The 25,423-nt window shown below is 37.0% G+C and overlaps 1 protein-coding gene across 4 annotated transcripts in view; it reads left to right on the top strand.

The window, feature by feature from the left end:
- Nucleotides 1–25,423, top strand: part of epc1 (enhancer of polycomb homolog 1) — a 62,732-nt gene that overhangs the window by 32,383 nt on the left and 4,926 nt on the right. For all 4 annotated transcript variants that reach the window (XR_009999859.1, XM_008112338.3, XM_062958070.1 and 1 more), the window contains exons 2-10: nucleotides 6,933–7,092; nucleotides 10,883–11,028; nucleotides 11,114–11,320; nucleotides 11,497–11,645; nucleotides 12,116–12,275; nucleotides 13,125–13,301; nucleotides 13,386–13,475; nucleotides 13,563–13,711; nucleotides 15,085–15,437. Coding sequence is in view for 3 of the 4 variants with exons in the window: in XM_062958070.1 (XP_062814140.1) it covers nucleotides 6,933–7,092; nucleotides 10,883–11,028; nucleotides 11,114–11,320; nucleotides 11,497–11,645; nucleotides 12,116–12,275; nucleotides 13,125–13,301; nucleotides 13,386–13,475; nucleotides 13,563–13,711; nucleotides 15,085–15,437 (1,591 nt within the window). In the remaining variant the exon portion in view is untranslated. The remainder of the gene's footprint in view (nucleotides 1–6,932; nucleotides 7,093–10,882; nucleotides 11,029–11,113; nucleotides 11,321–11,496; nucleotides 11,646–12,115; nucleotides 12,276–13,124; nucleotides 13,302–13,385; nucleotides 13,476–13,562; nucleotides 13,712–15,084; nucleotides 15,438–25,423) is intronic.

The following is a 25,423-nucleotide window of genomic DNA, read 5'->3' as shown; positions in this document are numbered from 1 at the left end:
TTTAACATATACAGCTGTACTTCTCCGTAAGTAAATTACATCTTTGAGACATATGACAGATGTTGAGTTTTTTCATGTTTGGGGCAAGGTTGGGAGGCTAGGAGTTGTTCTAGGTCCTGTGTGAAACCTTGGAGGGCTTAAGCTCCCCAGCACCAAATCCTTTCTTTTTGGTGTCTGTTTTTAAATAGACGACATACTTCCCCAAAATGACAAAAATATCCCTACATTTCCTAGAGCATTGCTTCTTAAACTGTGGGCCCTGACCCCAAATAGGGTCCTGAAAAATTTGGCAACAGTAAAAGTTTTCTAGACATCACGTAGTGGCTGTTTTGGACATTTATATGAATTTGTTGTGCAGTGTTTACAGTGAATTCTCCAGAGGATGTTTCAGTTGTACTTCATAAAAAGAAAAATCAGCCTGTTTAGCAAGCCTTGCAAATGCTGATTTGTTATCATTAAATTTTATAGCTATTTTATATACCTATATATCTGGTGTCATGTAAAATTTTCTCAGACCAAAAGGGGTTGTGAGTGGAAAGGTTTAAAAATCCCTGCTCTAGAGCACATTTAGGGTCAAAAAAATTATTCCCATAGGGACCTGGACTGCAATTTGTTCAACCTAGTTTAGAGATTTCTTTATTGTATTAGAAGCGAACCGAGGGTACAGTTGTAATGTATTTAAAAACACAAAGTTTTAAACTTGACATTATACTAAATGTTCTTTGACCAGTAGCTGGCCACTTGGAGTGTTGTTATTAGAAGGTCTTCCATTGTGCATGTGGCAGGGCTCAGACTGCATTGTAATAAGTAGTCTGTGGTTTGCTCTTCTCCACATTCGCGTGTCGTGAACTCCACTTTCTGGTCCCATTTCTTAAAGTTGGTTTTGCATTTCGTGATGCCAGAGCGCAGTCTGTTCAGTGCCTTCCAAGTCTCCCAGTCTTGTGTGTGCCCAGGAGATAACTTTACTGAACTGTCTGTCTTGATCAATTGCAATGACAACAGAGATGTGCTATTTAAAAGTCAGTGTTTAAAGAATCTCAAATTAAATTAAAATCTTGAAAAAATGTGATGAGTAAATTATGGCCAGTGAATTGCATAAGGCAGAGGTCTTCAAACTTAAAATAGAGGGCTGGTTCACATCCCACAGAATGTTGTGAGGGCCGGATTATAGTTTGAAAAAATATGAATGAATTCCTATGCATACTGCACATATGCATAGTGCAAAAAAGTGAGAGAACAATGCAATATTTATAATTAATAACAATTTTAACATAAACTTGCCTCTTTTGAAATCGAAAATGTGAGTCTGCTTTTGGCATTGTTATTGTGTGCCTTCAAATTGTTTCAGACTTAGGATGACCCTAAGTCTAAAGTTTAGGGCAGTGGCTAAGTAAATGACCTTGGAGAACTGCATCTAGTTTGGAAAGGTATAAGGCATCTACAAGTGGTTTTGTGGCTTTCCAGAACATCTTCACAACTCCCTCTATCTGAAAAAAAATGCCTTATAGCTTCCCTAAAGGGGTGGTGCAGTTGGTAAATACACTGAATTTGTAAGCATGTACTGATAGCTTTCTTTGCCCCTATAAATTGCCCACTCCCACATTTTCTCAAAATTTCATTTGACAATGTTTAGAGAAACCTCTGTAGCTATTTTTTCTCAGAAGTCTATCATTGCTTTCTCATTTAATCTGTCCAAAGTACATATTTCACAATGCTGTGGTGTGAATGGATCCCAGGTTGATGTATTTTATTTCTTTTTATTTATATCCCACCTTTCTCCCAGCACAGGCTTAATTTAAAAATACAATTTATTCGTTCAATTTCAGATGCTAATTTGAAATTTTGAAATGACAAGAATATCAGTGACCATAGTTTCTCAAATATTACCTCCCATGCCCTGTCTTTCCACACAAACTACTTTAAACACTATCCTATGTTTTAGAAACCTTTAAAAATTATTCTTCAAAAAGGATTGCTTAGGAGTGATGCTTGATATTTGGAGGAGTTTCACTAGAGCACTGGTGCTCTAGGTGTTTTCGACTTCAGCTCCCACAATTCTTTCTGGGAGTTGAAATCCAAAACACCTGAAAGACCAAAGGTTGGGAACCATTGCTGACTAGATAGAAGTCCTCAGCTGTCATCAGAGCACAAAAGCTACTTCATGTCATGAAACTCTGATAGATAGGGCTTGGAGGTACTGTTCTGCAGTGGCTCTGATCCTTCCTGGAGGGCTATTCCCAGAAGGTGTTCTTGGGGACAGCTACTCGGCCCCGCAATCATTGACCTGCAGGGTCCCGCAGGGCTCAATTTTGTCCCCCATGTTGTTTAACATCTGCATGAAGTCGTTGGAAGAGATCATCTGGAGTTTTGTAGTTCGATGTCATCTGTACGGAGATGATGTTCAACTCTGTCACTCCTTTCCATTTGTTACTAAGGAGGCTGTTCAGATTCTGAAGTGGTGCTTCGCAGCTGTAACGGCCTGGATGAGGGGCGAACAAATTGAAACTGAATCCAGACAAGACAGAGGTACTCTGGTCATTTGTAAGGCCAAACAGGATATTGGGTTACAACCTGTGCTGGACAGGGTTACACTCCCCCTGAAGACACAGGTTTGCAGCTTGGGAATGATATTGGATTCATCGCTGAGCCTGGAACTTCAGGTTTCGGCAGTGGCCAGGGGAGCTTTTGCACAGTTAAAACTTTTGCGCCAGTTGCACCCGTACCTTGGGACGTCAGACTTGGGCATGGTGGTCCATGCTTTAGTCACATCCTGAATAGATTACTGCAATGCAGTCTACATGGGGCTGCCTTTGAAGACTGTTTGGAAGCTTTGAATAGTCCAATGGGCGGCGGCCAGATTACTCACCGGAGCGGCAACAGGGAGCATTCAACCCACTTGCTATGTCAGCTCCACTGGCTGCCAGTCTGCTACTGAGCACAATTCAAAGTAGCGTATAAAGTCCCTTCGGGGTGAGAAGGGTGGAGCACAAATGTGGGAAATAAATAAATGTTGCTTTGATTGAAATAGTAATACCCTGATGGTGCTTCTGATTTTGAATGTATTGGCATGCTTCTGGCATCCTTTCCCCTGCATTTCTAATCACCAATAGCCTCTTTCATTGGATATTTTACAGAAAGGGAAAGAAATATTGGTAATATGTTCAAGAAAACATTGCTGACACCTTTACCGTGAACCTTTGTTGTTGGTGTTGCGTTCCAATTTATAGAAACCCTAAGGCTGGCTCCTTTGCAAGATTTGGTCAGAGAGATTTGCCTTTGAATTTCATGGGGCTGAGAGAATGTTATTTGCCTAAGTCACCTAATGGGTTTCCACGGCCCAGTGGTGAATCAAACTCTGTTTTCCATAGTTCACTGCTCACACCACTACTCTACTGCTGAATATCTGCTCATAGCTAATAAGCTAGAGTTTTTGTGGATCTCTGGCTTAATTGTGTTTGACCAAACTTTCTGTATATATCTTGTACCTGCTTTGTAGAATTTACATACATTAGCCATAATATAGGCACTTACAAATAAGTTTTACATTAGCAACTATGTTAGAGCTTTTCTGATGTAAAAAGTCCCCCTAACTCTTAGATTGCTGCATTTTGAAGTTAAGAGATGAGTTGGAGGCATGCCAAAAAGGTGATGCCTGTTTATGAATTGTAACAATATAAACTCCTCCTTTGGCCATTGTTAGACTTTTTTTTTTTTGTAAATACGCTGCTTATTTTTAGCATTTTAGTGTGCAGGTCAAGGAACTTTCAAGTATGTGAACAGAAGGAAGGATGGAAAAGTCTGTAAATACAGGTTGAGTATCCCTTATTCAAAATGAGTGAGATCAGAAATGTTCCATATTTTAGATTTTGGAACACTTGCATATTTATAATGATGTAGAGATGAGCGCCAAGTCCAGACATGAAAGTAATGTTTCACATGCGCTTTATACATATAGCTTGTAGGTAATTATATACACAGTATTTCTTTAAAAAATGTGCATGATATAAAGTTTATGTACCAGAAAACAAAGATTTCAATATCTCAACCAGCCATATGAACAATTTTGAAGTATTTCAGATTTTAGAATTCCAGATAGGAATATTCAAGCTGTACTGTATTGGATATATGAACAATTCCAAGTATAACAATTTTGTACTTTTATGCATGTCTCAAATTGTCAATAACATGTTTGCCAACCATTCTCAAGAGCAGCACTGCATCAAATCAGTTTGGTTTGAAACACCAATATCTGTTTAGCAGTGCTTTAGGAAATTGATATAAAATGATTAATTTAAAAACATTTAGATTTTTTGCCTTTTGGAATACTTTTAAACAAGATCTAGTCACTTTGTGTTTAAAATTGGATACATATTGTTTTTGAGTGCTATTTAGACTGGATCAGTGGTGTACATTATAGTTGTATTTATACAAAATGACACTACTCCTAAGCACATTTATGGTTACACTTAAGCACAGGTTGAATTGACTTTTCAATTAAAGTCATCATGACAATCATGAAGACTTGGCCAGAGAGTGCATTATACTTAATTTACATAAGCAGAATTTATTTCAGTGGGATAAATAAAGTAATGATAGAAACTTTACTGCAATACAAATTATTCTTGAACAATTTCTATAATAATTAATGTAATTAATTAAAAATAGGCTGCATTTAATGAAGGGAAAATTTACTTAACTTGTAAACATAATACTAGCATGATGTTTGGTGGCAGAAGCTTAAATATATAATTTATATATATAATTTATATTATAAACATATAATTTTAGAATTAATTTTGAAAATAGTAAAGAAGGAAATGTAAGAATTTGGAAGTATTTTGAAAGGTTTATAATCTAAATTTCCTGAAAGAGGTTGTGTGCCCCTGGTTTCTTCATATCATAAGGATATTTCAGTGATGGTGAAAATGCTCAGCGAAGCATACCTTTGGATTTTTTTGTTGTTGTTGGTTTGGTTGATTGATTTTGAGAATGGGGGGGGCTTGTTGTGGGGATCTGGCTTACTATACGGCAAAAATTGATTCACAGATGAGCATACTGCCAAACATCAACTAGGAGTATTTTTGTTCTTCTGTTGTGGTTTCTGCATCAGACCTTCCAGGTAGAGAAAGCACATGGCGAGGAGAATTGATTTCCTTTTTTGCTCCTTCCAGCAATTTTGCTAGACAAAGATGCCCCTGCTTCCAGGCAAGCAGAGGAAACCCTTTTGAGCTCAACTAAAATCTCAAGATTCAAGTTGATTTCTCCAAACCTCCCTTCTAAGCAGACAAAGGAAATCATCTCTTCCAAAGAATCGCAAGATTCATGTTTCCTCCTCTCCCTTCTAAGCAGGCAAAAGAAACCCCTTTACTTCATCTGTGCAGTTGCTTTTTCCTATTCCCCCAACCTAGGAAGGTAAAAAACACAACCATGAGAACTCTGTATCTAACTCCACAAAGAGTCAGTTTCTCAACTCACTCTTGTTCTCTTGGCTCTTTCTCTTTGTTTTGCCTCACTCAGGCATGGTGGGAGAGCTGTGTTTGTGGGTGAGACTTTGATTTATTCTTAAGATACATATGTTTGAAATGTTATAAATTAAGCCAGTGCAAATTTAGACTTGCCAGTGGGTGTGGTGCTATGGTTTTAAGCATCAGGGACTAAAAGGCAGGATTCTTCTCGCAGCTGGAGTAGAAAATTCCCTTCCCTGTTTTTGCTTCATGCTGCTCAAGAATTCCTCTGAAGGGTGACCTAGCTCTCTACATTCAAATGTGAAAAGTGCATGAGGTGATAGAATAGTTATACTTGAATTGCCTCCTCTTCCTGGTTTTTAATCCTGCTCTTCAGCCAACAGAATTCTACTTTTGGATACTGTCCTCCAAGTGTTGTTATATTACAGTTCCCAGCAACTCTAGCCAGCCCAGTCAGTAGTGAGGTGATGGGTGTTGGGAGCTATAATATAACAGCATCTGATGATCTACATGCATTTTGTCTACATCTGCTCTAAAGTAAGGATGGACAGTTGCGAGCTCTCCAGTAGTGTGGAACTCCAACTCTTATCATTCCTTCTGGCTGAGATTTAGATGGCACTTGCATGTCAGCAACAATTAGAAGTCCATGGGTTGTCTCTCCTGCTCTATTGCATAGTTGAAAAAATTGTAAAGAGAACTTGTGCATTTTCTTGATGGACTTTCTGTAGACAAAAAATTATAAGACATCATCCTGGCTTGAGATTGTACCAAGCCCTTTCTCTCAGGAGAAGATTTCTCCTTTAACTGCAGTTGAGCTGATTACTGATTCGGCAATGGTGTGTTTATGGCTCATAGAAATCAAATTTTCATATGGGGGTTTAAACTAGAATGTGAAATTATGCTTTTATGTTATTTGTCTTATGTGAGCCAGGAATGTAGACTTTTTAATATAGGAAATTGCTAATTTCACATATGTCGGGGTTTATGTTGTGTAATCTGTCTTTGTTATGTTGTACTCTGCTTTGAATCCCGCTCTGGGATAGAAATAAATACATAGCAAATTAATAATAATACTGGCACTTCAATTAATGATATTTGAGAGGCTCCATAGAGTAGAAGAAACAATGTAAGAGAGTATATTTAACAGTAGAATACTGTGGCTTACTGTATTTTTGCCATGTTTCTGAAATACTTCTCCATAAAGTCTTAAGATAATATTTGTGTTCAATTTTGGCTTGCCATTCCTAAGCACTTAGCAACATTTACCAAATAAGAATGCTAATAATCGCACCAGTGAAGAGTGAGAATCTGTTTAACCTCTTGCATATTGCTTTCAAATCTTCTATTTCACTTAGCTAAAATAATTTTAATATTCTTATGAAATCTGCTCACATTGCCCTATACTGACTTATGTGTAGAGTGTCTTTTAGCTTCCAGTGTTCCTCATAATTTTCTTTTCAATTGCAGGAACATCATCTTCAACGGGCCATTTCAGCACAGCAGGTTTATGGAGAGAAGAGGGATAATATGGTTATACCAGTCCCAGAAGCCGAAAGTAATATCGCTTATTATGAATCCATATACCCTGGAGAATTTAAGATGCCAAAGCAGCTTATTCACATACAGCGTGAGTATTTTTATAAAAATAATGCAGTGTGTGGGATCTTGGTTGGATTTGTCAGAGGAGGGTATCGCTGTTGTTGTTTCAGAAGAGTTGTTTCGTAATAACAAGAAACTAACGGGCTTATTGCAGCAAATGTTTGTACTTATAATTGCATGAGTTCATTAAATACAAAAAGCAGTTCATAAAATAATGGCCTAAATGCAGGGTCATTCTGGCTTTACAACACCAGCATGATCTGTCTTTCCCCATTTCAGCCTTCAGTAATGCTCAGAAATCATTTCTAGAGGAATTTTCAATATTGTAGAGGAGGTTTTCGGAGCCTATGAAGGATAATTGGGGTAGAGGGGGGGTCTCTTCTTTGTTCTGCTCACAGAAGCACTTCTATCAGCAGAAGTTCCCTGTCGGTTTTCGCCATTGATTCATCAACTGTCATTATTTCTGTTGTTCTTTTGTATTGTTTGTATTGTTTTTTGAACTGCTCTGACATCTCCTTTATATAAAGTAGCACATATATTTGTTAAGTAATGTCTTAGATTGAGGAAACAAATAAATACTTCAAGAAAGGAAGTGGTCTCAAAATCTTTAATTTGCCATGTTCTCTGATATAATCTGGCAAGAATTAAACCAACTAAGTATCAGTTCTGCATGTAGCTCTGTTGTTTCATTCAGATATCTCTGCTGCAATTTTGGTTAGGTCATTGGGTAGTAAATTTTAATTTTTAAAAATTCTTAGCCAGAATTCTATTGATGGATCATACTAACATAATGGTGTGCTATATTAACTATTTTACTTTGTCCCAGTTGTAGCAGACAGGACAAATATAATTATTGCCGTCTCTGTGGTAGTAGTAGCAACAAAGGCAATTAGTTTATACTCCCTGCTCCAAGCAGCCTGTTTTCAATGATTCGGGGCTGACGCTTGAGGCTCAGGTGTCGGCCGTGGCCGGGAGGGCCTTTGCACAACTAAAACTTGTGCGCCAGCTGCGACCGTACCTCGAGAAGTCTGATCTGACCATGGTGGTCCATGCCTTAGTTACCTCTAGACTGGACTATTGCAATGCGCTCTACGTGGGGCTGCCTTTGAAGACGGCCCGGAAATTACAACTAGTACAGCGTTCGGCAGCCAGGCTTCTAACCGGAGCAAATTACAGGGGCAATTCAAGGTGCAGGTTATCACCTACAAAGCCCTAAACGGTTTGGGACCCACCTACCTTAGAGACCGCATCTCCCTCTATGAACCCACACCTTCTCTTCGTTCGTCGGGGGAGGCCCTTCTCTCGCTCCCACCACCCTCACAGTCGCGGTTGGTGGGGACGAGAGAGAGGGCCTTCTCCGTCGTGGCCCCCCGGCTTTGGAACTCTCTACCTAGAGAGATCAGGCAGGCCCCTACCCTCCTCTCCTTCCGGAAGAGCTTAAAAACCTGGCTTTTCCAAAAGGCCTTCGATGTTTAGTTGTTGCTGGATTGATCTATCTGTCCATTCCATAATAGTTGTTGTCTTGCCATTTTATACCGCACTTTATTGCCCATTCAACTTGAAATTTCCTTTTCCCATTTCGTAACACTCTGCATTTCGCCTGGGATCTACGAATTAGTCTCCTGTTTTTAACACTGTATCCTGCTTGTTGATTTTAATGATTGTTTTTATTGATGTTGATGTTTTTTACTGGGATAATTGTTTTATTGCTTTGTTACTGTTATTTGTTTGTTTTATCGGGCCTGGCCCCATGTAAGCCGCCCCAAGTCCCTTCGGGGAGATGGGGCGGGGTATAAAAATAAAGTTGTTGTTGTTGTTATTATTATTATTATTATTATTATTATTATTATTATTATTATTATTATTAGCTGAGTTCTTGCTGCTAAATGTAATCCGGGAGGAGTGGCAATTAATTCATGGCACTAGAAATCTCTAAACTACTCTTTCCAGAATGCCTCAGGTTTTTGGAAATAGATCATTCAGAATCATGGGTGCCACTGTTGAATGTATGGTCTTTCCTTCTTTGTTTCTGCACAGATGCTTTCTGATGTTTAGGCTACAAATATTTTCTAATTGGCCATGGAATTCAAAAATTGATTATTTAAATTTTGAAAATGTTGATACAGTAGCCTCTCAGTTAACCGGCATCTATGGGGATTAGTAGATGCCAGATAACTGTAGTTTTGGGTTACTTGAGAGTTCCTATTAAAAATAGACCTAATTAATACTATGCCCCATAGTACACCATACCATAAACTCTATATTGACTTGATATTAATACTGAAATATAGTAATTAACAGCAAATAAACACAAACTTAACTTAAACCTACATATATTTTAACTAAAAATATTTTTTTATTTTAAATGTTTTTCCAATTGCTTTCAAGTTTTGGTTGCTTGAGTTGTGGTTAACCGAGAGTCTACTGTATATTTATAATGTGCTTTTCTGTACATATAGATTTTTAGGATTCAGTGGAACAATATGCTTTTTTAAAAAAAAACATTTTTGAGACAAGGGAGAAAAGAAGAGATGGTTGTTACATAAAGAAATCTTAATTTATCTTGCATTTGGGCGGTGCTTCTCAGTGTGCTAGCACATTTCCATTGTTTTCAGAATACTAGCATGTTTTATCATTCCAAAATAAACACCTAATTTCTAAGGAAGTTTACAGTGTTTTCTCTGCAAGGTTTGTTGTTGCTTTGACGTTTTAGAATTGGGCTGTTGGTTTCTTATACAGCTATTTACTTAATAGATTTGTCTTTTGGGATCTGTTTTCTCCCCACCCTCAAAATCAAGTTATGGTTGTTGCGAGGTTTTTGGTATTACAGGGACAGGAAAGTTGTAATTTCATATTATAGTCCGAACATAGCTGTTTTCCCCCCAAAGAGACACTCCACTTTCTTATCTGCAGTAGTAATGTAGCACTTCAGCTATTTGTTCCCAATGCCTCCATCTTGACATAAATTCTAAGAGTTGGGAACAGGGAACAAACATTAAAGTGTCCTCTTGCCACTCAGACTGAGGATTAGGCAGTTAAATAGCATTTTCTGCAAAGTTAGCTCAGTGATGAAAGCCCATGATGTCCCCTTTTATGTGTTGATAATGTATCTTCAGTTACACTTAGTTGCTTAACTGGGCTTTAGAAATAGTCAATTTGACTTACATGAGCATTCTCAGAATTCAGTAGAAATACAGCGTGTATGTTTACAGTACTCAGTACCACATGTGTATTTCTAGAACTCCCAGAATTGGCCATTTTAAATACCTCTTGTTTAACATAGGGGCGTGATAGTGTGTATGTTAACTGGGCCCCTATAAAATGATCAGTTGCTAAGTTGATCTGCTCAATAAAACAGTTCTAATAGTTTGTTTTCTGCCATCTTACTAACTCTTGGCCAGAAAAAAACTTGGAAAGACAAAATACAAATGTAGATTGCTGTGAGTTTTTCAGGCTGTTTGGCCATGTCCCAGAAACATACTCTCTTGACGTTTCACCCACATCTATGGCAGGCATCCTCAGAGGTTGTGAGGTACATTGGAAACTAAGCAAGGGAGGTTTATATATCTGTGGAAGGTCCAGAATGAGAGAAAGAACTCTTGACTGTTGAAGGCAAGTGTTAATGTTGTAATTAAACACCTTGATTAGCATTTAATGGCCATGCAGTTTCAAGGCCTGGCTGATTCTTGCCTGTGGGAATCCTTTGTTGGGAGGTGTTAGCTGGCCCGGATGGTTTCAGGTCTGGAATTCCCCTGTTTTCAGAGTGTTGTTCTTTATTAACTTTAAATACAAATGTACCTTACTTTTCTATTCCCCAGCTTTTAGTTTGGATGCTGAGCAACCAGATTATGACTTGGATTCAGAAGATGAGGCCTTTGTGAATAAGCTGAAGAAAAAAATTGATATTTCTCCTCTGCAATTTGAAGAAATGATAGATCGGTTGGAAAAGGGGAGTGGTCAGCAGGTACAACACCATTTCAAATATATGATCCCTCCCCTCCCTCAAGAAATTAATATATGAAAATGACACATTTGTGTTTTGCCTTCAGCCAGTTAGCCTGCAGGAGGCCAAACTACTGTTGAAGGAAGATGATGAACTGATTAGAGAAGTATATGAGTACTGGATCAAAAAGAGGAAAAACTGTCGAGGTCCCTCTCTTATCCCAGCAGTGAAACAGGAGAAGCGTGATGGCTCCAGCACAAATGACCCTTACGTTGCATTTAGGAGGCGAACAGAAAAGATGCAGACTCGCAAGGTAAGTTTGTATATTTATAAAATTCTTGCACATTCAGGTTATTTCAAAAAAAGCACTGTAAAAATAATAATAAAATAATGGCTATGGACCTTGTTATGACCTGGCAATGCTTGCTTTGAATTTAAGTTAAAGATATTTGCCTGCCTTGTTTATTTATGTGTTTATATATTTTGCAGAATCGAAAGAATGATGAAGCTTCTTATGAAAAGATGCTTAAACTGCGTCGGGATTTGAGTCGTGCAGTCACCATTTTAGAGATGATAAAAAGGAGGGAAAAGAGCAAGAGGGAGTTGCTGCATTTAACACTGGAAATTATGGAAAAGAGGTAAAGGATGCTTCAATTTTGTGGGGTGTGATTTTTTAAATGTTTGTTAATGTTGCAGGTATAAGGCAGATTTTTGTATTCCTGTGAATCATGTACAGTATTGTTTCTTAACACTAGTATAAATTTGAAGCGTCTGTCTATTATTGTTGCTGTTATATAGAATATTACCTTTGTATATATACTAAATTTTAACTCATAATCCGTACCAGTCAGCTTACTCCATAAGAAAAGTCACTTTATTCAGACTCTGTTCTATCATTTTGTCTTAATACTAGTAAACTGGATTTAGGGTAGTGAATATACATCATTTGCTCTCCTCTGTAATACATTTACTGCAATAATTCCTTTTGAACTTGGGTTCATAGTCTTTGTATGCATATTTACTTCCCTGAGATAAAAGATTGAAAAAATAATAAGATATTATACATTCTAAAGCTGTGGCATCTAAAGTATTCATTCTTAATTTACAGATATAATTTGGGTGATTATAATGGAGATATCATGTCTGAGGTAATGGCACAGCGACAGCCCACGAAGCCCACCTATGCCATCCCTGTTATTCCTGTTCCTAATAGCACTCAGTTTAAACACCAAGAAAGTTTGGAACTCAAAGAATTTAAAGTGAACAAGGTGACTAACTCTTTTTTTAAATACGTGTAGTACATTATTGGATATTGGTGCAGGAAAATGCCATTTGAAATTACATGCAGTAAATGTTCCTAGAAACACATCAATCCTTTTGTAATAGCCAGTGAAATATAAAAGTGCTCTTTATACTCATGTATAAGTCAAAGGCCGGTTTGGGGCCCAAATTATGGATTTTGATATGGCCTGTGGATAGATCAAGGGTCATTCTATGGAGAGGGAAAGCATCAATGCTGCCTCAGGGGTCACCTCCTCCTGGCTGCTGCCACCATTTCCTCACCGAGGCATTCAAAATAGGCAAGATGTGGCACCACAATAGAGAGAATAGAGGGTGATGGTGCTTTGTTCAGGTTTTTCTGGAACAGACTAACCTCTGTGGTCTTCCACTAATGTACTCAGATAAGGGATAGAGCCTTTTAAAATAAGAGTTACAGTACAATATTCACATTGATCAATGGATAACTCAACTCAAGTTTTTTAGGTTGATTATGTGACTTAAAATTCTAGATTTATATAGGGTTACTGGTCTCTGTTGTGTGGGTATTACCCCATTTGCTATACTTAGTAGAAGGCAGTTGGTCTTAGGAATCATGAATTTTATTTATTGTATTTATTATTATTTTAAAAGTAGTAAAATTTTGGTGTACGAAATTGTAAATACAAATAATTTGTTGGCAGATTCCTGTCAGCCTCTAAATCTAGATCTGGTCAAATAATTGGAGTACAGAAGGAATACAAAAAACTTAGTATTTTGGCTCCATTTTATTATATTTCTGTTGACCAAGCATTTTGTAGCTTAATATAAAACTGTTAACCTGTTTTCTCTTCCTCCAGCAAGAGAAAGCTGATGCTATACGACCCAAAAGAAAATATGAGAAGAAACCTAAAATCGTACCTTCATCAGTTACTGCTGCTACTCAACAGACAACTCCTGCTGCACTGCCAGTCTTTAATGCTAAAGATATGAATCAATATGATTTTCCCAGCTCTGACGAGGAACCTCTTTCTCAAGTACGTCTTCTGTATTTTCATTGGCTTGGGAAAAGAAAAAAATGGTTCTTATTCTTACGCAACCTCTTCCTGAATGTTTTAAAGGTTTTGTCGGGTTCTTCGGAAGCTGAGGAAGAAAATGATCCTGATGGTCAATTTGCTTTCCGTAGGAAGGCAGGCTGTCAGTATTATGCCGTAAGTCTTTAGTTTCTAAAGCACTTTTGAAAGCCAGTATTCATTTGAGTAGCATGACTTAATTCTCAATTTTTGTGGTTTTTTTAGCCTCACTTAGACCAAACTGGTGACTGGCCATGGAGTAGTCCTAAAGGGGGAACATCAGGGGATGAGCGTTATAGATACTGCTTAACAACCCTTACTGTGCCACAGAGGTGCATTGGGTTTTCACGTAGACGGGTTGGACGTGGTGGAAGGTAGGTTTCTTTATCTTACAATTAGCTAGTTACATATTACTATAAAAACAGAATTTGAATATTGCATTAAATTATTGTAATTTAGTTTTGCTTGGTTTTTAAAACAATTACAAAGATGTCAACCAACTTTTTATTTTTTAATCTCTTCATGTGAAATTTGTAGTGCACCCCACACCTTTGTATATAGGAATGCAGGAACACTTTTTCATAAGAAAACAAGAAGTTATCCTTTACTAAATCAGATTGTAAGTCCATCTTTCCTAATACTTTTGATACCGCCGAGTAGGTAGCTATTATGGTTTAAGTCAGGAAGTTTTCCATACCTACCAGAATCCAGGTGACTCTACTCTGATATTTCTGTATGCAGAGCTTGTCTGCTAGTTGAATTACAGTATATTCCTCAAATCACTATTAAAACCTTAACTATGTCATGACTTTCACACCTCCTTCAAAGCAGTTTCAAATCATGTGTTCTGGAGTTTAGCGCTAATCGTAGCTGCACAAGTAAGCTGTAATAACAGAGAACACTAAAGGTACCTGGAAATGAATGGAAGCCTATGGTACATGCTTGGTCTATTAAATTACAGGCAGCTTGAACAATTAGTATAGTAAACGGTTTCTATAAAAGAAGATAGTAATTCATACTCTGAAAATAGTACCAACCATGAGTACTCTTCAGTTCACAAAGAAAGTTCTTACAATGTGTATCACTCCCTTACCTTATTTTTTCTCATTTCACCACCTATCAGCTCTATGGTGCTTGTAGTAGACGATCAACTTCTTCTGAGTGCTATTTTTCTGATTCCCAATCTGGTTTCAGACCAACCAGGTTTTTCTTTTCATTCAACAGTTCAAACCATGGTTTTCTTCAAACCTAAATAAAAAGTAAGGAATTACAATGTTCAGGGGTAGAAGAGGGAAACATATAAATCTCAGGCATATTTTTAAGACAGAATCTTCCTGTGATCTTTTAGAAAAGGTATTTGATACCTCCTCATAGTTCCTGAAGTCAGTTTATGATGTGCAGTTTACAGTTATTCCTTGTAGATCTTTACATGCTTTTATAGGACACCTTAATAATAAAAATATTATCTAGAAACCAGATTTTAATGATATATAGGTAATGATACTATGATGGTAATACTTTTTTCCAGTAAGAAATTAACTGGTTAATTGGTTGTTTCAAATATGGCTCTTAATAATATGGATATGTCTGTATACATTAGAGATACATTGTATTAATAATTGATTTTGAAGGTTTTTTGGCACAAAATTTGCCAAATTTGTCTGCCTGAAGGTGCTGATGTATAGACATTTTGTAATTCTAAGTATCAAACAATAAAAATTAATTGTTGCCTCCTCCCTTTTTTTAGGGTACAACTGGACCGAGCGTATTCAGAAAACAACAGTGTATTTTGCCAGCTGGATTCAGAAATGCTTTCCTCACAACTACACTCTTCAATCAATCAATCAGCCAATACCTCAGAAACAAATACCTCGGACAGAACTTGCTCTAAAGACCTCAGTCAGATACTAGTTAATATTAAATCATGTAGATGGCGGCATTTTAGGCCTCGGACACCACCCCTACATGACAGTGACAGTGATGAACTTTCCTATAGGAAATTACACAGGAGTGTAAATCGAACAGGCACAACACAACCTGGGACCCAGACATGCAGTACCTCTATACAAAGTAAAAGTAGCAGTGGTTCAGCACATTTTGGTATGTTGATTTTGATAAGCTTAATTCTAAAAATAACTTTGGCAAAAATATTTCAGCTTCTGTTTAATTCCTCATTTTTCTTGGCTGTTTCTATTGCTGCATAAAGCAATTGGTATACTAAAATCTAAACTTTAATAGTATGCTAGTTCCAGATTTGGTCAGGTTAGTCATGACGAATTATTATTCTATTTCCTTTATTGAAACTATGGTTTCATCAAACCTACATATTTTAAATGTTTTTTATCAATCTAATCTGATATGCCTACCTTCATGTATTCACTGCTGTCCTGGCTGTGCTATTTTATTAATATTTCACGATATAGAGCATTCATTGTTTGCTTTTCAATCAGATTTATCAAACCAAAGTGTAAAAATGTGAGGCATTAAAGTAAGCAATTGCTGGGACCAATGATAGGTTAAAATAATTGAGCCAGCATTATACATTGAACACCTAACTATGAGCAGGTCTACCTCAAGATTCTCTTAACTGTGTGTTAGAATTTTAAAGCTGGAAAAAAGTAATTGAAAACATCTAATATGGCAGTTGCCTCTAACTTTATAGAAAGTAGGGTAATTGGCAGACTTCCAGTGCCAGCTCTATGGAGTGGAATTTTTAAAAATCTTGTCAGAAGTGACTTGAGAACATATGCAAGTCACTTCTGATGTGAGAGAATTGGCCATCTACAGAGATATTGCCCAGGGGTGCCCAAATGTGTTAGCTGGGAGGCTTCTCTCATGTCCCCATAAGCTAGAGCTGACAAACAGGGTGACCTGTCTCACGGATTGGAATTGGCAACCTTCAGGTCAGCAACCCAAATTTCAGGTCAGCAGTTCAGCTGGCACAAGGATTTAACCCATTGCGCCACCGCGGCTCCTTATGGAGTGGAATAGCAAGTAAAGAATAAAACTCTCTGCCTAAGTAATAGGCATATTATACTGAAACACTCGAAGGGCCAGGTTTTCTAGCATTTTATATTGTTGATTACGTAAGCATTTTCTGCATTTGGTATATAACCAAGCAAAAAACGTGGATTGTAATTATTGTTGGCAACCTATTAGTTTAGTTTTCCAAAAGAATGGTTCCTAGCAGCAATTTCCAGACTTGTGCAGAATGATGATGTATATGTTGTCATTAATATTCATATTCTGGTAGTAGAATTCTTGCTCTTTGAAGCTATTATCAGGCTGAGGACTCATCAGTCTTTAATTCTGCTGAATTCTTTAGTAGCAATGAATATCTCTGTCTTTTGAAAAACTTGTATGATTTCAGAATAAAAGAGTATCAACAGTGTTGTCCCTAGAGGTTTTATTAAGACATTTGATAATCTAATTATTTTAAGAATTCATGACATTTATTATTATTGGCGACTTCTGTAATTAGGCAAATTAGCACCAGATATATACCATTACAAGCAATAGTGTCAGAATTTAGTGTTCTGTATATTTTGCTCTGAGTAGTTGTGTAGGGCCTACATTAAGAAAGCTTTAACTGACTCAGAATATAAGGACATTATTTGAGTGAGAGAACTTGCTGCTATTGTACATTTTTGTTGTTGTACCTAGAATAATCAGCACAATTCCTTTGCTTATTAGGGCTTTCTGGCAGGTGTGAATAGTTATTATAACATTTACAGTTCTAAATATATGTATAAATAGTTTGAATTTAAGGGGAATTTGCTGCAGCCTAAATAAGTATTTAGGCTCCAGTTTTAAACACATTATGAAACAAGTCCCTGCAAATGCCGTAGAAACAAGCAAGGTTTGCATTGTTACTTTATCCTTCTTTTGTCTATAGTTGAAACAAACAGAACTGTTTCCAAGACAACCGTTCTGTTTGCATAGCGTTGTGAAGTACAAGATGGTGATAATAACATCTGAAATCTTAAAAGTCAACATTATTCATATGTTAATTCCTGAGGTTGAATAAGTGGCTGTTTTGAACACAGTGGCTCAACCTTGGCATGGCTCTCAGATCTATGCTCTTCTCTTTTGCTCTAAACATGCTCTCTTCTCAGCTCTGTTTTCCCACCCCATTTGTGTACTCCTTTGCTTAGAAAAATCCTAATTAGTGATTACATCAAAATTACAATTTGTGCATGTCGTTAAAACCTGAAAGTGACCTGTAGTTTGTGCCACCTGGATGGCCAGGGAGAGAATGTAAGAGCAGGCCACGTTATAATAAAGATAGCAGTTTTGGGGCAGCAGTTGTTATAGAGAATCAGTTTGTAACCTGTGGACTGGAGTACCCCCTCCCCCGAAGTATGAGTTGCTATTTGAGAAATCATGTCATAATATAATTGTGATAATTGCATATTCGTGCTAGATTATACTGGGAAGTATAGCCATTTATGATCATCATTTTAAGAAAATTACAGGCTAAGGAAGTTTTGAGTATACCTTGTAGATGTATTTAACATCCTTTCTTCCTACTCATATTCTGTTTTGCCATAGAAATGTAAGTTAGACTTCCAGTTAACAGCTTTGAATAATTTGCATCCTAAGTATTTGGAAATTAGAATAGTATGTTAAAGGTAAAAAGGTTTTAGTCTGGTTAATATATCTTGAGTATAGGAAAAAGTGAAATAGAAGTTTGCATTTTGAGACTGATCTACAAAAATATGTAGAATATTGACAGGAATCTGTTGACACAAGAGACGGAATTCTGGTTTTCTTCAGCTTAGTTTGATGTGATGCTAGCACAAGCATTACCTAGGCAGTCTCCTTCATGTGTTATGTGCCTCCAACTCACCTATCAACATAGTTTGACTCCATGAATTTCATAGAGGTTTTCTTAGGCAAGGAATACTCAGAAGTAGATTTACTACTTCGTTCTCCTGAACTACAGTACTTGGTATTCATTGGCCTTCTCTCACCCAAATAATAACCAGAAACTGCTTATCCTCTATTATCAGACAGGATCTGGTGCTTTTAGGATATCTCATAGGTAGAAAGCTAATCATTTGGCAATAGGGAAAGCTTCCACACTTTGTTTGGTACATGAGCTATAATATTTCTGCTAGATACACATGTGGATCTATGTTTCACAATCAGATTGAAAAGATTCACAGATCTGTCTTCTGTGAATCTATTCTGTCTAGTTTCAGGGAATCCTCCTTTATAGAATTATCAGGAGGCTGGAGGGATTGCCATAGAAAGAATGTTATAAAGAAGTCTAATTCAGCCAACCTGATTCAATCTATTAAATTTTGATAAATGTATTCTTCAGTGTCAAAAAAACCTATGCCGCTTCAAGTTAGATGAAAGATATACTCGTATGGCTTGCTTCTATGTCAGACTGAGAATCCTGTTATTCATCTGATAAAGCAGTTTCATTATACTCTTATAATTTAACCATAGTTTTAAAGAAGTATTTCTAAAAGAGTTTATGTATCCATTTTGTTAGAACTCTGGTTTCATTCCTACTAGTAACCTCTTGCTGTGATCTTGCATTTGAAAAAGTATGGACTCTACTTTCAGTGTACAATTAGTAGTGCTAAAAATCATATGTAGTAATGTCAGTGAAATAGTGGAAAGAACTTAACAGACAACTTTGTCCAACTTTCTCCAGTGAACTGCTTACATCAAAGGGAAGAAAACTATCTTTTTACAAATGTTATGTGCCTTCAAGTCAATTTAAGAGTTGGTGGTGATTTGACAAAGGAGTTTCCTGGCAAGATTTGTTCAAAGGAATATTGCTGTAAGACAGAGACAGAGAGATAGTTACTTTGCTGAGGTCAACTAGTGCATTTCCTTGGCTGAGTTCAAACCCTGGTCTCTTGGCATGCTATCTAACAAACAATATAATGCTGTTCTCATCTTGAAATTATAGTGTAAGGTTTCCTAAATATTGGATCTAGAGGTACTACTCTGCATAGCATAGGATATAAATCGGCATATAACATTTAGTATTAGCAGAAATAAAATTTATCTTGTCCTGCTTCAGACAAGTGCTGAATAAATCTATTCTTGATATGTATCACAACCTAGGAAGCTGGGTTTGGTCAGATGAGCAGGGGCCCTTTACACTGTACCCTCTGGAGATTATGTCATATATTTCCTGTCTTTTCGAAATTGCCATTAAATGGTATGTTGCTTCGAAGAGAAAATTAGTATTCAAGGAACATAAATCCAAACCTGTGTTAGGCATATGGAATGATTATTTGGTTTTGATCATAATATACATCGTTATTAAGTATGTGTGCTGATAAAACCTCTTAACTAACAATTGGTGAAAGGTTTCAAATAGTAACCAAGGCCCCAAGTACATTGGCATCATAGGTTGTTGCAGATGAAGATCAGCACCGCCGGACTCCCCCCCTTCTTTGTCATGGTGGTCTTCTCATAGAGTTGATGCAGGCAAGGCCATCTTAATGCAGCCTCATCCCACATTAACCAAAGTTGGTAGAATTTGGACTTTCCCCTGACTTAGGGTCTGTGGGAACAGTTGGATTGGTTTCAAAACGGAACCAGCCACAACTGTCTCCACTGCCACTCCATAGGGTAGTAGTTACCTCTCCCCCATCTTCCATATTGTGGTGCTCTCCAGCTGCAAGACGGATCATATCTGTCTATTGTCTTGTGCCATGATGTGCTAGGAAGGAAGGAGGGAGAGGAGGGGGTTCCGACATCCCAGCCAGCATCCCAGCATGCAAAGGCGGTGGATGACTCAATGTCACTGCTGGAGATAACCCAGTTGTCCATGGGTTATGGATCAGTGTAGATCTGCCACAGTTAATTTAATGTTGGTATCATATATAGAAAGAACTTCACTAACTGATAATTTTATGTGACTTCCTTGAGCTTGTTGATAATTTTCACTTTATAATATTTTGACAAGCTTAAGAGAAATATTACATAGCAAGCTAAATGTTTATTGAACTTACAGAATAGAAGTTTGAACTATAGACCTGGTTGGGATGTTTTGGTTTGGCATTGTAACTGACAGAATGGTCTTTCAATCTAGAGACTTAATAGTCCCTTTAACTGTTTTTTTCCTCCTGTGAGCAATACTAGGGTGCTATGTAATCATGGGATCTGTAGTTTTACAAGGCCTTTAGCCTTCTCTGTCAAAGAGTGTAGATGCCTCACCAAACTACAAATCCCAGGTATCCATAGCATTGAGCTGTGGCTGTTAATGTGGTGTCAAAACTGCATTAATTCTACCAATTTTGAAAGCCTGTTATGAAAAGTGTACCAACACTGGCGCAAAAGATAAATCTGAAATGGATTACAGAAGGAAATATCATGAATGATTGATATATTTTTCAAAATTTCAAATTGTCAAACTATGTTGCGCAATTATTTATTCCTTGAAAGCCTCCATTTACTCATCTTACTAGTTGACATACTGCTGGTAATGTTGCTTCTTAAACATATGTGCCCCCTGAACCAACCAACTGAAGTGGGGTGTTTGCTTTTGTTTTGTTTTTGGCACTAATTTGGTAGGACATGGGGAACTGTTGATATGGCATGGATTATTCTGATACACTTGAGCTCTTATGCACAAAATTAAATTCATTCTGACCAAGTGAAAATATGTTTTATATGCTCTAAAATTATTTCCTAAAATCATTCTTGAGGCACAATCAGTTTTCCAAGTATTAAACAGATATTATAATTCTGTTACTTATTGAATGAGCTTCTGGTCAGAAGCAAAGTATTTTCAGCATTTATAGTATAATAGAAGATTCTCGTACTCACAAATATTTTAATAAGATATCCCCAATGTTCTCAAACATATAGAGAACAATTGCAAGCAAAAATCTCAAGATAGAGCATCCTCTGTAGCAACAGTAACTGGAGTCTCACTACTTGAATCTGAAAAAGAAAATTTGTAGGATATATCAAGCATGGAACTGAAAACTGTACCATATGCAGCCAGTATTCAAATGAACAGAAACCCCATGTTGCATAGTGAAAAAGTTAATTGCTGAAATTCCTATTTTGTATTTTTCTGTTGCCAAGAATAAAGCAGAAAACATATTAGTAATATTATATGAAAAATTCATACTTAGGATTTTAAGAAAAATACTCCACCATAGTTACTTGCCTCAGACATCTGGATATAATCATTAATTTAAAAAATAGCTAATGATTTTTTTCAATTTCTGGAAGTTTGCCTCTCTTAAAGCAGCTTCAAAATGTTGCATGTGTTTGAAAATACAGCATTGTATTAAGTTGCTTGCAGCCTCCCCCTGCCAATTATTGAAATAATCCACTAACAAAAGCTGTCTTAAATTTATTTCTTGGGCTTTGTGGGGAAATATTTTTAGAAGTCAGCCTCTGATCATGTCTGTGCTTGATGGGGTTACACTCCCCCTGAAGACGTTCACAGGATTCACAGTTTGGGGTCCTGGACTCAGTATGAAGGTATCGGCGGTAGCTGGGAAAGCCTTTGCACAATTAAAACTTGTGTGCCAACTGCACCCATTCCTTGAGAAGCCAGATCTGGCCAAGGTGGTACATGCCTTAGTTATATCCCATCTGGAATACTTAACACGCTCTACGTGCAGCTGCCTCTGAAGAGTACTCAGAATTTCAAGCTGGTCCAAAGAGCTCCAGCCAGGTTGCTAACTGGGGTTGGCTACAGGGAGCAGACAACTTCCCGTTGCAGCAGCTCCACTGGCTGCCAGTCTGTTTCCAGGCACAATTCAAAGTGCTGGTTATGACCTTTAAAGCCCTAGATGGTTCAAGTCCAGGCTATTTGGCCAACTGCATCCCCTTGTATAAATCTGCCCCTACCCTGAGATCTTCAGGAGAGGCCCTTTTCTTGGTCCCACCTCCATCTCAAGCTTGGTTGGTGGGAACAAGAGAAAGGGCCTTCTCAGTGGCTGCCCCTCGACTCTGGAACCCCCTGCCCAGGAAAGCCAGGATAGCGCCCTGCCTGCTGTCCTTCCAGTGGCAGACTAAAACCTTTTTATTCAGGCAGGCGTTTAAATATGAAGGTGTTTAAGGTCAATTAAGGGGGTGCTGTGGTTTTTAACTTTGAATGTGTTTTAATGGCTTTTAATTCTGATTTTTTAAATACTGGTTATATTTAATCCTGTTTTAATGTTCGTATATTTGTATACAGTAGAGTCTCGCTTATCCAACGTAAACGGGCCGGCAGAACGTTGGATAAGCGAATATGTTGGATAATAAAGAGAGATTAAGGAAAAGCCTTTTAAACATCAAATTAGGTTATGATTTTACAAATTAAGCACCAAAACATCATGTTATATAACAAATTTGACAGAAAAAGTAGTTCAATACACAGTAATTCTATGTAGTAATTACTGTATTTACGAATTTAGCACCAAAATATCATGATGTATTGGAAACATTAACTACAAAAATGCGTTGGATAATCCAGAACGTTGGATAAGCGAGTGTTGGATAAGTGAGACTCTACTGTATTTTAAAATTGTTATGCTGATGCTTTATGTTAATCTACTTTGAGTCCCCTTTGGGGGGAGATAAAGTGGGGTATTATTATTATTATTTCACTAGAAGTTGAATGCAAGGCATCCTATACTTCAAAGACAAATATTGCTTGAGTTTCCTAGAGACTAGTTAATAGACAAAAACGTATTTTAGGGCACTGTTTAAAATGTTCAGTAGGCACTTGTTCCAAAAAAATAAAATAATAATAATTTTATTTCTTTCCTGTTTTTCCTCATGGCAAAAAATAAAAATCCCCAATTAGAATTTTGCCAAATAAGACCATCCAAATTTCTAAAAACCAAGCCCCAGTTTTTTTCAAAAGTGTCAAATTTTTTTCTCCCATCACCTCTATGCAGCTAAAACATAGGTCACAGCATAGCAGTATCTAGAGAGGCTCGCTTAGTCTATTTTAACCTTTGACCTTTACAAACAAATTCAGGTTAGTGTTACATAAACAGTAAAATCTAAAAAGTGCAAAAATTGAAAGTGCCATGTCAGTTGTAAATTTTATAATTGAAAGAACCTACATAAATATTTTGGGTTTGCCCATTCTTACCTTGGCAATATACTTGTGAATTTTACCCCTTCATAGCCATCAGTGATTGTTATTTTGGGAACTTAATTTTTAATCAGGGATTTTGATGACCTAATTCTAGAGGTTTACAGTTAAAGTGGAAATTCAATTCAAATGTGTATTCCATAGATATTACATTTCACAAATAACATACAGGGAACAACCTCCTCCAACACATCTAGGCATTTCACAAGTAAATCTTGTCATATGTTACTATGCAAAATAGATGTATAATTCTGACCATTGTTATAATTAGAGCAATTAGAAACAGGTGTATAATACTAACTGCTGCTATAATTGGAGGAATAATAAATTGAACAAATTCTGTTATTTTCTTCACTTGGATATATACATGATTAGCTTTTCCATGGGTACAGGAACCAGTCTCTTTTATGTCTTTTGATTGACATCTTGCATATAGTAAAAGTGTAAATATTAAAATAAAGTAATATTCCTTGGACCAGAGTCCGTAGTTAAGGTATGTATGGTCCAGGGTACTTAGAATTCGTTTCTCAAATAGAAGCTGCACAAGCCACACAGAAAACACATATGAAATTGCAGGCAAATTTCAACAGCATATGAATATGGGGAATGTGAGTCAGCTTTTATGTGTCTGAAGTATCTTTTGATGACCCAACCAAAATATAGATGTTAGTTTGGAGCAAATTTATGTTGTATTGTTTTCCAGTAAATCTATGCAGTGTTCCTGAAGGGTCATGGTTTGAATTCCTGTTAAGGCCTGGAAACCCAGTGGGTGACCTTGGGCAAATCATACTCTCAGCCTCAGAGGAAAGCAGTGGGAAATCACTGAATTAATCTTGTCAAGAAAACCCCATGATAGGTTCTCGTTAATGCCTCCATAAGTCAAAAATGACTTGAAAGCATATAACAACAACAACGTCTACTCAATATAAACAACCATATGCCTCTTTGAGTCTCCTTGTGAAGAGAAAAAGCGGAGTTTAAATAAACATAATAATGTGAACCAGTCTGTAATAATGTGAACCAGGTAGTGGTCATTTCCATAAGTCATTACTTGCTAGCTTGCCTGTTTTTCACTGACTACTTTCTTTTCTTCTTGTGATGATATACCTACACATGATTATAGATAAATTCGAGAATAACTGGTTTTACTTCCAGCCAACATTTTGCTGATGCTACTTTAGTGTTGTCCCAAGTATTTCTGTTGTCTGTTTCACCTCCTCATTGAGTAGAACCTATGAAAACAGTACATCAATTTGAAACATAGATTAATTCCATGATCTAATTTTCTTGTTTATACATATCTGTAAGGAAATTTATTTGTGGAGCTTTGTACCATTTTTCCATTTAATTCAGTCATTTTGTATAATTCAAATAGTTTTGCTTAACGTTTTGATGTAATACCTGAAAGCAAAGAATGTCTTCTGCCTGAAAGACTAGAGTCACGAGTGATATTTAAATTAGGTCTCTTTATGAGAACTGATCTAAGCTGACGAGCAGATCTATATCTAAATAAATCTAGTGTTGTAGGCTGTCAAACTCCTGTGCTTGCAGTGTAAATTGAAGTCTAAATGTCATTATTTGAATAGGTCTGGCGCAGAAGAGGGGGAATCTTAAAAGCCTAGGTAGCCCTCTGTCTTTTAGCATAGTAAGAGCCATGCATTTGAACTTTTTTATAATTACACGTAGGCAACAGAACATGTATGCTCTGATTTGAAATGTTCCAGTTATGAATTAATCTATGGCTGAACAAAATGTGCATAAATCTTCATTGTATTTTCTTTCAATATTTCTTTCTCTGCACTTGAAATTCATCTCTATTAATTGGTAGTAGTTGTGCAGAACTAAATGGCTTATGTAAAATTGGAGCATAAAGGAAACAACCTATGCCAGCCTTCTCTAAAGTGTTACCAGAATGATTGGGCTGTAGTGCCAGGCATCCTGAACTGATGTGGTTGGAGATACTGTGAGTCTTACTGTTTTAGAAGATTTTGATTCAAGATGGTGG

This window comes from Anolis carolinensis, chromosome 6 (genome assembly GCF_035594765.1).
Source record: "Anolis carolinensis isolate JA03-04 chromosome 6, rAnoCar3.1.pri, whole genome shotgun sequence".
In the NCBI taxonomy this organism is placed as follows: Eukaryota; Metazoa; Chordata; class Lepidosauria; order Squamata; family Dactyloidae; genus Anolis; species Anolis carolinensis.
This window is presented reverse-complemented; position numbering and strand designations above follow the sequence as displayed.